Source organism: Eschscholzia californica, unplaced genomic scaffold (genome assembly GCF_041429995.1).
Source record: "Eschscholzia californica isolate CP2 unplaced genomic scaffold, dmEscCali1.0.p SCAF_3, whole genome shotgun sequence".
NCBI lineage: Eukaryota > Viridiplantae > Streptophyta > Magnoliopsida > Ranunculales > Papaveraceae > Eschscholzia > Eschscholzia californica.
In genome coordinates, this window is record NW_028238420.1 from 48,161,774 (window position 1) to 48,178,426 (window position 16,653).

The 16,653-nt window shown below is 35.7% G+C and overlaps 2 protein-coding genes across 4 annotated transcripts; one reads left to right on the forward strand and one right to left on the reverse strand.

The window, feature by feature from the left end:
• The first annotated feature begins 7,261 nt into the window (after window positions 1–7,261).
• On the forward strand, window positions 7,262–10,572 carry LOC147551117 (putative galacturonosyltransferase 6). 2 transcript variants are annotated; one of them, XM_086666469.1, is made up of 9 exons: window positions 7,262–7,579; window positions 7,681–7,715; window positions 7,817–7,858; window positions 7,970–8,111; window positions 8,203–8,279; window positions 8,468–8,697; window positions 8,816–9,173; window positions 9,339–9,860; window positions 9,950–10,572. In XM_086666469.1, the coding sequence occupies exons 1-9, from the start codon at window positions 7,468–7,470 to the stop codon at window positions 10,223–10,225; spliced, it is 1,794 nt and encodes a 597-aa protein (XP_086522595.1). In that variant the 5' UTR covers window positions 7,262–7,467; the 3' UTR covers window positions 10,226–10,572. The 2 variants fall into 2 exon arrangements, with proteins under 2 accessions (XP_086522595.1, XP_086522596.1); XM_086666470.1 differs by having other exon boundaries at window positions 7,295–7,579; window positions 8,209–8,279.
• Window positions 10,573–10,696: 124 nt separating this feature from the next.
• LOC147551118 (glutathione reductase, chloroplastic-like) lies at window positions 10,697–15,096 on the reverse strand. Of its 2 annotated transcripts, none has more exons than XM_086666472.1 (11): window positions 13,593–15,096; window positions 13,149–13,374; window positions 12,770–13,048; window positions 12,495–12,671; window positions 12,340–12,393; window positions 12,092–12,240; window positions 11,948–12,011; window positions 11,702–11,872; window positions 11,473–11,610; window positions 11,187–11,265; window positions 10,697–10,958 (listed from the first exon to the last, which is right to left on the reverse strand). In XM_086666472.1, the coding sequence occupies exons 1-10, from the start codon at window positions 13,988–13,990 to the stop codon at window positions 11,224–11,226; spliced, it is 1,698 nt and encodes a 565-aa protein (XP_086522598.1). In that variant the 5' UTR covers window positions 13,991–15,096; the 3' UTR covers window positions 10,697–10,958; window positions 11,187–11,223. The 2 variants fall into 2 exon arrangements, with proteins under 2 accessions (XP_086522598.1, XP_086522597.1); XM_086666471.1 differs by having other exon boundaries at window positions 10,697–10,955; window positions 13,593–14,686.
• Between the last annotated feature and the right edge of the window lie 1,557 nt (window positions 15,097–16,653).

The following is a 16,653-nucleotide window of genomic DNA, read 5'->3' on the forward strand; positions in this document are numbered from 1 at the left end:
CATCGGTATAAACCCTTGGATTCAGCAAAATCATAACTCTTTTTCTGATGGGTTACATCTTCTCAGTTCTCAACAGACATACCTTCTCAGTTCCTGTTTACCACGACTTCTCTCTCATTTTTTCTTCATTTTATTCTTTCATTGTTCGGGAATTCAGGGCATGCTTTGACAGATCATTCATCTCATTTCAAAGGTTTCAACCACAACATCAATTCCTCACCGATAAGAATCCATTTCGATCACTGTGTTGATATATTAGATTACTGGTTTTGCCTTTTAGATTTATATATTAAGTCTATAGGGTAGATTTATTTTCTTTAATTAACAGGATACGTAAATTCTAGAAGGTTATGATTTTGATAGAGAGTGATCTACTTCTTTTTGTGTGTTTGTGTATGTGTTTGATGTTGCTCTACATGTATGTGTTTGATGAAATGTCTAATAGAAATTAATTATGGAATGGTTTGTATTTTTTGCTTCATTGATCGTAGGTCATGGAGTAACAGCAGGAAGCAAGTACAGAATGTCACTAGGTCTTCCAGTTACAACAACTGTGAATTGTGCCGATAACCTTGGTGCTAAGAATCTTTACATCATCTCCGTTAAAGGAATCAAAGGTCGTCTCAATAGATCACCTTCAGCTTGTGTTCGTGATATGGTTATGGCTACTGTCAAGAAAAAAAAAAGGTTATGCCTGCTGTTATTGTTAGAAAAGGGAAAGACTGGCGTCGTGAAGATGGTGTTTTCATGTACTTTGAAGGTAAAAATTTCTGCTTTCTTATTTAGGATCTTATGTTTTTATTGATCAGCGATAGATATGATTTTGTGGGTGATTAGACCGTTGGATTACTTCCTCCTCTCCCTTCTCATATAGACACATCTTCCCATCAAATAGACACTTCTATTGGCAAGCCACAAGATTAATGTTCCTTCTGCCTTTTTAACAATTTCAATTAAGTTCCGACATGTCCGCTCATTTCATTCTACTGTTGGGTTCATCAGAAGCTCGCTCATATTTGGTAGTTTCTCTACCATGATCATTAGCATCTCCAGTATTATGAACCCAAACTAATGTGGATGTAAATAACTAATTATTTTCATTGTATTGGGAACTTTTCTCTCATGTCACCATTATTCCACTCAAATCCTAGATTTTATCTTTCTTAAGACCAGACAACATGGTACATTAATAATTATCTATTTAATACTGACAATACAACTTACAATTTGATTCATAGCCACAAAACTTAAACATTTTGTGGCTTTTTAGTTCTGTTGCTTCATTTTGTGATTTCTCTCAGGAATTCAGGACACGTCATAGAAAGGTTAGTATCTTTTTTGTTTAATCTTTGAGAATGTTCCATTGTTAATTTCGTTGAGTTATCTACTTTGTGCATGTGTTTAACTCTTAATCAAATGGTTTTAACGTATGTGTTTGATGTAATATCATATAGAAATTAATATAGTATGTGTTTGATGCTTTCATATATGTGTTTGATGAAATGTCTAATAGAAATTTTGAATTAGAACGTGAACTAGGAAAACCTCCTACCTTCTTTTTTTCAGTTTGCATTTATCTCGATTTTTTCTAACGTCAATTTCGTAAAAAAAAATTGGGTTTCTTATTGTTTTCTATCATTTTGCGCTTAGGAATAGAGATTTCATTTTCAGTGAAGATTTTGAGGATACATATAAACATGGTTTCTTTTCAAGAACTTCAAAAAGTTTGGGTTTCTTTGTCTTTCATATCATTCCTTGCTTAGGAATACAGATTTCATTTTCAGTGATGATTTCGGAGATACATATATACATGGCTTTTGAGCACCTCCTAATGCATTTACTTTGTCATGAGTTTTACATTTCAGATTCTTAGTTTTCGGTAGGAACTTTTTAGAATTGTCAAAATTATGAATGATGAGAGTTTATAATTCATGGTAGATGAGCTCTTAAACCGTCGTTTTTAAGAGCTTCAAGATGATGGAATCGACATCAATGTCACCATTTCTTTAATGATCACCTTGGCTACTTCTTAACAATCAACAACGTCTTCTATAACTATTTGCATAAGATTTTTCTCTAACTTTCCAGCTCTTTGCAAGACCCCAATCACCTCATTTGTCAGCGTCGAAGCCAGGGTTAAGTATTGTTTCAACACTGCTGCATGACTATTGTGGAGAGTCATGGCAGCAAACTGGGTGTCATCTCTTCAGTATAGGACTAAAGTTCTCCATCTCCTTTATAGCCAGCTCTTATGTCTCTTTAGCTCGAATTAAATCAACAGTCTTCTATGACTATTTGGCATAAGATTTCGATAGATATGGTTATTAAATTTACACACGGATGCACTCTTTCATGCATGGATGCCTCGAGTTTTAATATAAATATTGCTAGACTAATTCTGACTTTGTTTCTTATAATGCATGACCTCTATTCTTAGTCTAGAAGCATCAATGCCTCTTACTCTCTTTGCTACTGTTTTCAATCAAATGGACGGAACTTTACAGTCTCTTGGTGTCCAGTTATGTTCTAATATCAAAGTCAATAGATTATGAACTCATTACCAGTGAAGATTTCGATGATACATATATACATTATTCCCGTCAAAGTTGTTGAACTCTAACATGTGACTAACTCTTCTGAAGATGATTGTTATGATTTATCTCAATATATACTAAAATTACCCTTAGGATTTATATGTTCATTGATTCCAAGAAGTGGTTCACATTTACTACATTATGGTTCAACCCAACACGTACTTCCAGTTGCCCCATAATTAATTCTATGGTTCAAAAGATTTCTTATTCACTGTTTTGGTTGAAATCTATGCAACAAATGACATGGTTTCTTTTTAAGAGTTCCAAAAGATTCAAACATTCTTCTTCTCTCCTTTATTTCCTTCATTTTGTCTCTTCTTCTTCTTTTTCTTCTTCATTTTGTTATATGGATGATTGTAGTTTGTGTTCATCTGCTAACGTAAAAGACAAATTATGCCGTGCCAGAGGCACGGGCTATACCCTAGTCTTTTTAAAGAGAAAACATAGATGTCTGATAACAAAGGAGGGTGAAGAGTGTGGTGGTAATAAGTGTTATTTATTAAAAGGTTATTTCCCTTATAGCCCCTAACATTGTGACCAGCTTCCTGTCTATCCCCTAACTTTATTAAAAATTTCCAGATGACTCCTTTTTTCAATTATCGTTAGAACGTCGTTAACCAGTCATCAATTTTCTCTCATGCATCTTTTCCTCTCTTTCTGCCACCTCATCTTCTCGCCACCTCATCGTCTTCTCCGGCGAGGGTCGTCGGTCGGCCAATTTTCCGGCCGACGACCTTCAAACATATAATAAAATTTCTTTTTTCACTCTTCCTCTCTCTCTCTAACACTCCGGCGAACTTCGCCGGAGTGTTAGAGAGAGAAAGAGTGAAAAAAATTTGATGTTTGAAGGTCGCCGGTCAGAAAATTGACCGGTCGGCGGCTTTCGCCGGTTAGAATTAAAATATTCAGCTCTATTTTTTTTTCTTCTTTATAATCATCATCTTTATGACTACCGGCGACTACCACTAAATCCGGCAAGCACCATGTTCTCCGATGACTACCCATGTTCAGATTATTCAATCTTCGTCGGGATTAGAATCTTTTCATTTTTAAAGTTTGTCGATCGCATTTAAAAATTTATAGTTAGAGTAGGGATGGATTTTCACTAAAAGTGTCTATTTGTCAACATGAAAAAGCTTTTCCTCCTACAAAATTTCTTGATTCATTAGAATACCTAGACTCCATGATAAGAGAGAGAGTTATTACAGTTCAAAAAAAAAAGGTTCTCACATTATTTTTAGGGTTTTCTTTGATGAGAATTAAAGAGATGAGATACCTTTGAAGCCCTTCCTCGATTAGAATGATTTAAAATCCAATTCATAGAACAGAATCACTGTAGAAGAAGATAATAGGATTGAAGAATCCGATCTTCTAGACCTTTGGGTAGAATCAGGAATCAAAATTTAAGATCCACCATGAGAGTTGGATTAACTACAACCCAACAAACCCTAACACCAGAAGTAACAACATGTTGAAACCGACTCCGTTGTTGAAACTACTTGTCGGAATCATCAAACAAACCCTCAATAAGTGGTAGTCACGACTTAAAATAGGTTGAAGATGGCGATGAAGATCAGGAAGAAAAAAGATAAATGAGTAATTAATGTTAAATCCCTCGATTTGGTTGTCCTCAAATTTAATTTACTTACCCCTAAACTGTGGTTGTCCACATAAAAAATTTTATTGTCCATATAATGGTGGCCTTTTTTCTTCTTAACTCTTTAGTGTTGTTGATTTCTCCTTATCTCAAATCTCTCTCTTTTTTCCTCTCGAACTCCTATTCTAGTTTGTCTGTCTCCATAGCATCCATCTTTTATAAAATAAAATAAAAAATCATATAATAATTGATTTTTCCTCTTAATTATTTTCACACGAGTCGAAGATGTCAATGTGTTTAGTATCTATTTTGGGCACCTACCTTTTTTATTTTCTTCTTAAAATCTAAAATAACACTTTATATATAGAAATAAAAACCTTCTTAAAATTTTTTTTATTGGAAAATGGTACGCCAATAATATAGGAGGTTTCATTTTAAAATAATACTTTGTACATAGAAATGAAAGCCTACTTAAATTTTTATATTTTCTATCGTTTCGTATTTAAATAAGATTGAGATAAAGAGAGACAACGAAAAAAAAAAAAAAAGTGAATGCGTGAAAGAGAATGGTGGTGTTTGGTGAAGATAAATAAGAAAAGTAAACAACTATTATTTAAATTTTAGCTCTTAAACTAATATAACGTTCCTTGTAATCTCAATTTTCAAAGTTTTAATAAAAAAGTTTCTGAACTTAATGATCAAAGACTTTAATGTCCCAGACCTTTAAAAGTTTAAAACTTTAAAGTTTCTGAACCTAGTTTTGATTGTTTATGTGGCAGAATACTTAAAAGTTCTGAGATCTTTGGATGTCCGGAACAAAAAAATCTAGTAAAAAGGTCTTAACGAATGTCTCCAACTTATACATGTACAAACATTAGTGGATATTGTCATATCTATCAATGTCCACAACCACTAAACCTGTCAGGTGAATGGTCAAGATCCCGAGAGAAAAGTAAGTTGGCCATCAACACGAGCCAGTAGGGCAAAATGTCATCCTAGTTAAATTTCAGTATCAGGAGACCAATTAGTATATATGCACGCCCGCTCTCCTCTTCTTTTTAAGTTTTTTTTCTTATAAAAGTAGTGTCATTAGGTAAACACCAACAAGACACCACTCTGCACGTAAATATGTTGGTCATAAATGGGAAAGGATCAACTCTTCCTGATTTATCATGAAATCCCTTTATTGATATATTTTTGGACGTACTTAATGTATATGTCAGGGCTAAATATTTTTGAATGGTCTTACTGTCGTGCTAAAATTAGTTTTAACTTCTAGTTTTGTAAGAATCATTGAGATTGCATCATATATGAAAAGATATATGAGAAGGAAGGAGAGTGAGGAGATTGGGTGTTTGTTTACTAAAAAATGTTTTACTGTGATGCTTTACTCGACTACTTTGTAGGTCAAATTTCGACGTGCTTACGTGTCTGTCAAAACTAAGAAAAATAAATATTTAAGAATAATGATAGGGAACAACAAAAACTAGATAGACTCTGGATATATTTCTTATGTGGCCTTTCGTTATTTATTGTTTAATAGATTTGAATCATCAAAAACACGAGTCGCAACAAGCCACCTAGATTGTATGTCTAGAATCTGTCTAATTTTCTTTCTTCTCTATCATTACTCTTTTTGTTTTTTAAATTTATGCCAAGATATATAGCTAGATCGGGGTTCGATCCGGATAGGAGTGTTAGGGTGAAGTCTTCCATGGCAAAATCGTGGAGTGCTGAGTTTCCCAAGCTGAGAACAGTTTACAATTGGGTAGGTCAAGGGCCCACCCACCAGGTGAGTCAGTCAGTCAGATGTTATTAAATGCAAACGGCAGTGTTTGTTTCGTAAAATACACATGAGATCTGGATAATCTGATGAAGAAAGAACGTGATCCCTTCTCTCTCACTAAACTGAGAAGAAGTTAGATAGAGAAGATAGATAGGATAGGATAGGATAGGACCAATCAAAACCAAACGCAAAGAAACCAGGTTTTGTCTTGAGGAGCAATAAAGGAATAGGGTTCTCTAAAAGTGCTTAATTTGTATTTAAACTAGTTGTTGGAGAAACTATTATTTTTATTGTCAATTAATATGAGTTATAGAAAAGTTTATTTTAATATATTTTTTGTCTAAACCAACGAAAAAAGTGTGGCGCCACTTACATAAAAAAGAAATCTAGAACTTGGAAGATTATGCACCTTGGCCGGAATATTTGGAGGCTCCAAACGAAATTAAGAAATGAAACCTTGTATAACACTTATTAAAAAATTAATAGTCTATCAATTTGGTGTCTTAATCTTTTGCCAATGTCTTAAATTCTTAATTACTTGGAGCTTAAAACATGTAATAAGTCTGTTTAGGATACAATTTTATTCTGAAACAGCCATAGAAAATATTAACACATAGGTCATTCATTCCGTTGGAATTCAAAAGGACCGCTCGGGTTGCTTTGGACCCGGACAACCCCTAGCCATGAATACTAACCAAGAATAGTCCTAGCACGTTCTCATTCTAAAATTGTGTTACCCACTAATCAAAATTCCCTAAACTACTCATTTACTTACGGATTTTGTTTTCTTAATTACTTATTCAACAACACTCATCAAGACATGAAAGAGAATATTATTAAGTGGCTATGTAAAAAATAACAACTAAAGAATTACTTAAAAATTACTCTAGACTAAAATTCAATTTCTTTCATTTTCCTAGATTGCATCTCAATCTAATTCGATTTTATTTTAAATCTCATTTATCAAATCTCACGCTCTCTTCACATGGCATGTCCCACCTCAAAAAAATATAGTCGTATTATTATTGATTACTTTGTTTTATTTGAATTTTTATTTAGGGTTTAAATTCAAGTTTAATTAAATTTAAAAAGTACTGATCAAAGGAAAAAAAATTGAACTAATTGTCTGAAAAAGTAATTTAAGAACTAAAGACAAAATAGAAAACGGTCAACTGCGAATCTAATAGCCATATACACCTGGCAGATTTTAATTGGTTGTCAATTTAATCTCGTCAAATAATTATCTTTCAACGTTGTATCGGAAGGTTATACACGTAGGAGTACGAGAATAAATTATTTCGCGTTACATATTATCATGAAACATTAGGACTTCACATGGAAATATAAGTTTCTCTCTCTAAAACACTTTCGTCTCTCTCTCTGGATCGACGAAGATTAGAAACGAAACCCTAAATAGGGAAATGCATTATCTAGAAAGACGAAGAAAAAGATGAGAAAACCCTAGAACTATTTCTACTGAAACTTTTTTGATGAAGCAAGATCTCAGATGCCAGAGGATCCTAATCCTCTCTCTACTTTCTATTTCTGTTCTCGCTCCGATTTTCTTTCTTTCCAATAGACTCTCTAAATTCAACTCTTCGGGTAAAGTATCATCATTTCTGAGTATTCTTCTTAAAATCGTTAGGGTTTTAATCAAATCTATGAGATTAATTGATTGATTGATTGATTCTTTGTCATTGCAGCACAAAAGGAATTTATTGAAGATTTATCTAGCATTGTATGAATTAACCTAATCCCCTATTTTGAACTTTCCTTTTCCTTTCAATTTGTTAGTGAGATAGATCTTGAAGATGAAATTTTTGTTTGTAATTTGTGCAGAAATACAGTACTGCAACTTTGAAATTAAATGCAGTACAACAGGTTTGTTTGCTAAACCATCCACTGGGACATGATATGATGATTTTTTTTGCCCTAGTTTTCATTACTTGTGCCTGTCTAATTTGAGTGAAATTTGGTTTATTGGAAATTTAGGATTTAGGGGAAGAGTTAAAAGTGCCAACTTTACTTGTGTATAAAGATGTGGAGACTAATAGCAATAGAAAAAAAGATGTTGGTTCTTATTCTGCTGTGAATATCAATGGTGGAGGAAGAACCAGTTTATTAGAACAAAATGGTTTGTGATGTTAGTTTTGGTTTTCTTTTTGGTACTTTATCAGTTTCAGTGAAAATTCGTCTACTAATTCTGGTTTCGTTCCGTTAATAAGTTCCAGAGACTGATTATGATGCCAGTCAAGAAACTCAAAAGATTAAAGTGAGAAATGTATCGCCATCTCCGAGAAAGGTACGATCTTGGTGAACTCTAGTGTTGAGTAGGAATTAGTCTTAAGATTTGTTTGCGTTAGGAATAGACTGAATTTTAGAGAAGATGAGTCTTGCCATTTGCGCAATTGGTATAGTTTAAGTAGAATAAGTGTTAGGCTGTTAGCTCTGTGGATACTTGCTGTTTGAACTGAAGATATTTGGTTTCAGAATCAGGGACGACATAGTGCTAAAAGAGCAGCAAAACCGAAGCCACAACCCCGGAGAGTGACTGATGAGAAGGTGAAAGAAATGAAAGATCAGGTGATCAGGGCTAAGGCCTACTTGAATATTGCACCACCAGGTAGCAACTCTCGAATGGTGAAAGAGCTAAGATTGAGAATAAAGGAGGTAGAAAGAGCCGTGGGTGAAGCTACAAAGGATTCAGATTTGACAAGAAGGTAAGCGAATCATTTGGTTTATCATCCTTGATACAAATCTTCTTCAGGTTTTGAAAGTTTAGTGAAAGCAAAAAATAAATGATATCTCCTCCTTATTTTAAGACAAGAATTGGCACAGTGCTTTGCAGAGGATGAGATCCATGGAAACTTCCTTGATCAAAGCCAGCAGCGTCTACACTGACTGCTCTGAGATGGCAACAAAACTCCGAGCAATGACCTACAACACCGAGGAACAAATTCGGGCACAGAAAAATCAGGCTGAATATCTTATTAAGCTTGCTTCAAGGAGTACACCAAAAGGTCAACACTGCCTAGCCATGCGGCTCACCGACAATTACTTCACTCTGAAGCCTGTAGACAGAGAGTTTCCTAACCAACAAAAATTGAATGACCCAGATCTTTATCACTATGTTGTCTTCTCTGACAACGTTCTTGCTAGTGCAGTGGTTGTTAACTCCACCATCTTCTCAGCTTTGGTAAGATAAGTAGATAACTACAGGCTTGGTCCTCACTTCATTTGATTCTATATATATGTTCGATATACCATGCTTTGGCTGTGCTATAATGTTGCGTTTGAGCAAAGACTTGCAACTAACAAGGATGGCCGAAAAGATATATGATCTTGCTCAAAATCTTTGCAGGAACCAGGGAAAATTGTCTTCCACGTAGTGACTGATTCCATTAACCTACCTGCGATAAAAATGTGGTTCTTGCTAAATCCACCTGACCAAGCGACTGTTGAAGTAAAGAGCATTGAGGATTTTGAATGGCTATCCTCAAAATACGGTTCCATGTTGAAGACCCAAGACTCTCAGGACCCTAGATACTCTTCAGCACTGAATCACCTCCGCTTCTATATACCAGAACTCTTCCCAGCTTTGAATAAAGTTGTGCTCCTTGACCATGACGTGGTAGTACAGAGAGATCTTAGGGGATTGTGGAGATTAAATATGAAAGGGAAAGTTAATGGAGCGGTGGAAACGTGTGAAGTAGGTGATTCGTCATTTCGTCGGATGGATATGCTTATTAACTTCTCAGATCCAATTGTATCTGAAAGATTTGATGCCAATGCTTGTACATGGGCTTTTGGGATGAATCTGTTTGATCTAAGAGAGTGGAAGAGAAGAGATTTGACATCAGTCTACATAAAATACTTAGAAATGGTAAAAAATACTCAAACCCTTATTATATCTACTTAACTAGTTATTCTTGTTCTTGTTTATGTAATCTTTCTGAGTTTGGTTTTTTGCAGGGAAAGAAGAGGGAGTTGTGGCAAGGTGGGACTTTACCTTTGGGTTTAGTTACCTTCTATGACCAAACGGTGGCTCTGGACCGTAGATGGCACATCCTAGGTCTCGGCTACGAATCAGGATTGGCAAAGAATGAGATTGAACGGGCGGCTGTGATTCACTATGACGGTCATATGAAGCCGTGGCTCGAAATAGGAATTGGAAAATACAAAGACTACTGGAACAGATACGTCAAATACGACCATCCTTACCTGCAACAATGCAACATTCATGAATAGTTTATAGCTTTCAAAGAACAGTCTCCATCCCCCACACGCATTTATTCACATTCGGGAGCTGCAGCTGATAACTCAGATTCTCCCCTTTCTTGATATTCTGTAACTCAGATTCTCCCCTTTCTTGATATTCTGTTCTATCATGTAAATTCAACATTTACAACGACTCTTTTTTGTTCGTCTTTCTTCGGCCATAATCTTACGAGTCGATTTAAATTTATATACAACTAGGGAATAAGAGAGCTCTGATGTTGTATATACAAAATCATTTTTCAGTAGTAGTTGTAGTTTTGATCACTTCAATTTCCGAATTCATCAGATAAACTAATATAGTTGCAACTTCAATATTATTTCGTTAGCTCTATTTGCATTTTTTTTTCTTTCATGAGAAATCGACTAAGATCTACGTTAGTCGTTACAAGGCATTATTGTATTAGCATCTTGTCTGCATTTGCAAGGACAGGAAACAAAGTATACATAACAAAATCGAAATGCTTTCTTATTTTATTTTTTATTTAATAGCAAAATATTTGTTCTCTCGATTAATATCACCATCACCAATTCAGATTTTACTATCTAGAACTGGCTGTCTTAGGAAGATCTGTAGTTGAGTAAACCTCAGTCAGACCCAGCACCTGTCGTATTCTTCTTAGATGCGACCCTTCGGTATTGAGTATCATGGCCTTCCTTTACTTTATGCCTCTTTTGTAATGGAGGAACTTCCGTGGGTAACCTGCTAAGAATGAGTTAAATAATCAGTATACGCAGTAAGAAGAAAATGTTCATCTTCAGCTAGATATAACTAGCAAAACCAAATCCCATCTCATCATTTAGATTCATGAGCCTTTTATTAGTTTATAGAAACAGATAGTAAGCAAGAATACGATTTGTAGTATCTGTATGAATTGTTCGTCCATTCATTTCTTAAATATCCTGTTTTTCTTCACAGCTCAATTCTACTTACATCAGAAGAACAAAAGGCTTTACTGGTAGACTAACTTCTATGAACTGGCTTTGGCTTTTACTGGAGCATTGACAATCCCCTACAAAAGTTTCAACAAACGACAAGGATGTATTAATAATGGCTAATGGCTTACGTACGGATCAACACTTCGATGTTGTATGCCATGTATGCCATGCAAAAAAGATGGGAAAAAGGAGCAAAGCCTAATACTATGATATATATATATATATATATACACACACATATACATAGAAGAAATGAATCAGCTTATGAGTCTATGACAAACCTCAGTTGGAGTGGTATGTCGGATCTTTCGAGTTGGAGTTCTCATTGTAACGAACTCCTCAGAAGCTGTAGGGTGAATTCCGATTGTAGAATCGAAGTCTGCCTTGGTCAACCCAGCTTTTACGGCAACTGCGAAACCCTGAGCATACAAGAAGCGGCATCTGATTGACTACTAGGTGAAGAAATAATGAACTAACTTAGAAAACAAGAGTAAACGAATAATAAGTAACCTGAACTATCTCAGGGGAATCATCTCCACACATGTGTAAACCTAGAACTTTGTTGGTTTTTGCACAAACTATGAGTTTCATGAAAACACGATCAGGCAACCCGGATAGAGTAGCCTTCAAAGGCCTAAAGTTAGCCGTATAGACATCAATGTCTTGATATTCTTCGATAGCCTGCAAATATCTTAAAGCATCGGTTATTAATTCTATTCTTGCAGATATAATAGATCATTTGAGACTTTAAGTCACCTGTTCTTCAGTAAGACCAACTTGTCCAATAGGTGGCTGAGAAAATACAGCAGATGGTACAGCTCTGTCGAACAACCATGATAAGTACACATAAAAAGAGATTCTTGAAGACAAAAATGAAGAACAAGATGATGTAGCGGGTACCCGTGATCTGGTTTGGTTAGTTCATTTCCAAAAACTGATTTTGCAAATGCTGCTCCCTCCATTAACGCAACCGGAGTCAAATTTATTCTGTCAGTAACATCTCCTACTGCCCAAATCGAAGGAACTGATGTCCGAGAATATTCATCAACCTAAAAGATGACAGTCAGCAAAAATAGATAAGGTATAGTAGTTGTACAGTAGTTTCAGACAGCTAAGAAAGATAAATCACGAGTTTTAACAACTCTAACCTCAATTGCGCCATTTCCGGACATCTTTACCCCGACTTGTTCCAGTCCTAAGTTCTGCATAGCACAATGAAAGCTAGATCAATACTCAAAAGTCCCAAAATGGCTCTGTAAACTCTTACGTTGATATAATTTTCAGTTAGAACAGAAATTCGTGCCTTTGTGTTTGGTCTACGGCCTGTGGCGAACATGACGTGTGAAAAACCATCAAAAGTTCCGTTCTTGGTCTTCACAGAAAGTGAGCCGTCAGACGATTTTAGGATTGCTTGAGGCGATTCTTCAGTATGGAACTCAATTCCTCTTAGAGACATCTGTTCACCAACGAAATCTCTGACCTGCACTCACATGAAAACACGCATGAAAAACAGATTCTCGCTCGATCTTCCACATAAGCGTATGGACCCCTGAACCTGATTTCTCTAGAGGCTCTCACCTCTTCATCGAAACCTCTTAAAACCTTTTTCTGTCTAATAAACACATGAACTTCACTTTTCAAACCATTGAAAATGCCTGCAAACTCAACGGCTACATAGCCACCACCGACTATCGCAATCATTGTGGGTTTCGACGGTAAATCAAGGGCAGCATCAGAATCTATGGCATACTCCTTTCCTGGTATATCAGGAATGAAAGGCCTTCCTCCAACTGATATAAGAATATGTCTTGCTGAGTAAAGTTTCCCATCCACATCAACTGTATGAGGATCCACAATCTATAAAAACCATTAAAACATCATCATATCAAGATAAAGACAATGTCATATAGAATTCGGTTCATACGTTCATAAATTCAACATCGTTAAATCAACCAACCTTTCCACGACCTTGGATTAACGTAACACCCGAGTTTTGAAGAATGTTCTTGTAAATTCCAGTTAGACGTTGCAACTCCGCATTCTTGTTCGCCATTAACGTTCCCCAATTATGAGTAGGATCTGTTTCATATTTCCATCCAAACCCAAAACTTTCATCAAAATCATGAGCATATTTCGATGCATATACAAGCAGCTTCTTCGGAACACATCCTCGGAGCACACACCTAATAGAGGGGAACAATTCAGTCAAGCTTGAATTCTAACCAACAAATGAACTTCATTAATGGAGTTAGAAAGACAATTTAGTTGACAAAGGGATCAAAACAACATCTTACAAACCTAAAGGTTCTTCATTTCTTTCATTTTACCCAAAACTATGCAAACCCATCGATTGAAAGAGACAGATAGAGGGTTTTAGAGAGAGAGAAAGAGAGAGACTTACGTTCCACCAACTCCACCAGCAGTATCAGAGGAGATGGTAGAGAAAGGAAGCTCACAAACAGCAACAGAAGCACCAAAATTGGAAGCAAAACGAGAAGCTCGAACACCACCACTACCAGCACCAATTGTGAAAAGATCAAAATCATAATGACCTCCAGATTCAACTCCGTTTACAGATTCAGCTCGAGCACTGAAATGCCGACGATAACATGGGTTAAACAGACGACGATTGTTATCATTATAACTAGATAGAGATTTTAGGGTTTTGAATTGAATAAGAGGAGAAGTTAAAACAGAAGGTTTATAAGCTCTAAGAGAAAGAAAAATCGGGACTTTATTATAGAGATTTTTAAAGGTTTTGGTAGTGAAAGTTGTGGGAGCTCTAATGGAGGTCGCCATTGCTTTCTCTCTCTAAAAATGGGTTCTTTTTCTCTTTCTCTAGAAACCCTTTACTTATCTCTCAATAATCCGACTGCCATGACTCAGATTCTTCCAATTTTGACGATTTCATTCATTCATACTCGCTCTTCTCAATGACCTACTTGCTTACGAAACAAACCAAGTTATTCTTACATCCGTTTACACTCTCTAATTCAGGTATTTTGATCTAAGAACTAACAACCCCATTTTCCTTCTTCATCTTCTCGATTAAGAACAATAAAAAAAACATCATTACTTTCCCACTACTGAATCTGTTTATGGGTATCAAAGAATTCTCTTGAAAGAAGATTAAGTAGAGAGATGGAGAACGAAATTCTATTTGAATTAGCAAAATTTATGATAAGAAATTCAAACTAAAACCAATCTATCAAATAGCACTAAAGAAAGAAGATTATTACTATGGGGTGAATTCATAACTTACCCGAAATGAGTTTTCCCGGCAGAATTTGAGTTTTCCTGCAAAAATTTCTAGTTGCTATACATGGAAAATGAATATAACTTTCTCATCAGAAAAGAAAGAGAGACCCATTATGTTATTTAAGTTGTATTTTAGTTCAAATTCTTTAGCTATATGAGAGGCCACTTGATCCAAGACTTCTTGAGCTTAAAAGAATATGATTTCTTCACTATGATATGGGTTTTTTTTGTGTGGGTAGCAAAGCCAATCTTGCTAGGGATGGTTGTACTAGTAACGTCTAAAATCCATGATTCTCCTCTCCTTTGTGGAAATGTTGGTTGATGATATTTCACCACCAAAACTCTGTTTTTAAGGTTCCAAAAACCGAGCATAAAGCACGTAAACTCTTCACTTTCCATCATTTGTGTTTACTCTCTATGGTTTCGCTTCTAATTATACTTGCAGGTTTAAACATCATAAGACATAGGAGTAAATGCCAATAATACAATACAAACAAACTAAGTTCCGATTATCGGAAGAGGTAATCTAAACTCGGAAGCCAATTAAGGAGAATGGTTTGATATTAATGGTAGTCCAAATGTGGCGCTTATAAACGAGTTGAACACCTATCTGGTAATTAGGTCAGTATATTTCTCGAGTTGATCTCATAGACTCACCGGTACACAAGATAACGGATATATATATATCATCTTATCAGTCAGACCACAAAATCATATTTTCCTACTAGTTCAGGAAGGGTGCCCACAGAACTTGAGCCTTGAAACCATACACACCCACATAAATATGAGAACAAAGTCACCAACACTTGTAGTAAACATACTATCTATTTGAAATTTTAGATAAATCGTCATGCCATGTTTCTATGACAAATCAACATTTGCTTTTATGTATTTCGAAATCCAAAGCACTCTCATACAAGCATAGTGAAGACTTGGCTGCCATGACAAAGAGCATCTCCAATAGGACACTCAATTTCTAACACTTACTTAGGAAAGAAAATCTTTATTTGACACTTGACAACTAAACGTTAGAGTTTTTTTTAGAGTATCCCATTGAAGACACTCTAAATTTTTGAGTCTCTAATGAAGATCTCTAAAATCTCTCTACTTAATAAATAAACATGTCACTCTTTAATTGAATATGAAAAAAGTAGCCAACGACCCTTGGCTCAAGTGGTAAGAGGTAAGTCTTCTAACTTAGAGGTCAAGGGTTCGAGGCACACGCTTACCAATTCAAAAAAAAAAAAAAAAAAGTAGTTGAAAAGAAAAAAATTCTATTGGTTTAAATTTTAAAATGACACTTAGAGAGTCTCAAAGAGACACTCTAGTTTTAGAGTTTCTCTCTCTCATCATTTTCAATAAAGGATTACTTCCAAATGGCCCCATACTTTAAGATCAGCTTCCCGCGTAGCCCCTACTTTATCGAAAATACTCATATGGCCCCCTACTTTATTAGCTTCCCGCGTAGCTCCCTACTTTGTCGAAAATACTCAGATGGCCCCCTTTTCCTCCTCTCCTTTTCTCTCTCCCCCTCTTTTTTCCTCTCTCTCTTCCACTATCTTCTCACTGTCTCTCTCTATTCTGGTCGGCGAAGGGGGGAGCCTTCGCTGGTCGTCGGTTTGGGAAAACTAAGTATGCGGGTCGTCGGTCGTCGGAAATTTTGGTCGGTCGGCGACCTTATCGGGGAAGATGATGAGGTGGCGAGGAGGGTGACGTGGTAGAGAGAAGTGATGAGATGGAGGAAAGAGAGTTAACGAACATTTGAAGGTAACAGAAAAAAGGGATCATTTGGACATTTTCGATAAAGTAGTGAGTTACGCGAAAAACTGGTCATAAAGTAGGAGGTCATTTGAGAAATAACCAGGGGCGGACGTGCCCCCACAAGCCTAAAGCATGTTTTTTTTTTGTTGAAAGGACCTAAAGCATATTCTCAGTTAAATGAGATTAAACCTTTATAAAAAAAGAAGAAGTAACTTTAGTGTCAAATGATTAAATCTCGGCCGAGCGGTCTGAGAGACACCTGATCACGGCAAAGGCAGGGTTCAACTCCCTCTATCCTTCTTTTTTGCATTTTTAATGGTTAAATTTGTTTGTGACTCCTACCTTTTAATTTATTATCATTTGGTCCTTATATATGTCCCTTATGACTCCGTACTCTCAAATAAGTTCATGTTTGAGTCTTTTTTTTTTCTTTGTAAATTCAA

What these genes read in the sequence shown, in the direction of transcription:
- LOC147551117 (XM_086666469.1), top strand. Translation starts at nt 7,468, where the DNA reads ATGAAGCAAGATCTCAGATGCCAGAGGATCCTAATCCTCTCTCTACTT. An exon ending in TTGAAGATTTATCTAGCATT is followed by an intron (nt 7,716 to 7,816) that starts GTATGAATTAAC and finishes TAATTTGTGCAG; the next exon opens with AAATACAGTACTGCAACTTT. An exon ending in CCACCATCTTCTCAGCTTTG is followed by an intron (nt 9,174 to 9,338) that starts GTAAGATAAGTA and finishes AAATCTTTGCAG; the next exon opens with GAACCAGGGAAAATTGTCTT.
- LOC147551118 (XM_086666472.1), bottom strand. Translation starts at nt 13,990, where the DNA reads ATGGCGACCTCCATTAGAGCTCCCACAACTTTCACTACCAAAACCTTT. An exon ending in TAATCCAAGGTCGTGGAAAG is followed by an intron (nt 13,049 to 13,148) that starts GTTGGTTGATTT and finishes TGGTTTTTATAG; the next exon opens with ATTGTGGATCCTCATACAGT. An exon ending in ATTCCCCTGAGATAGTTCAG is followed by an intron (nt 11,611 to 11,701) that starts GTTACTTATTAT and finishes TTGTATGCTCAG; the next exon opens with GGTTTCGCAGTTGCCGTAAA.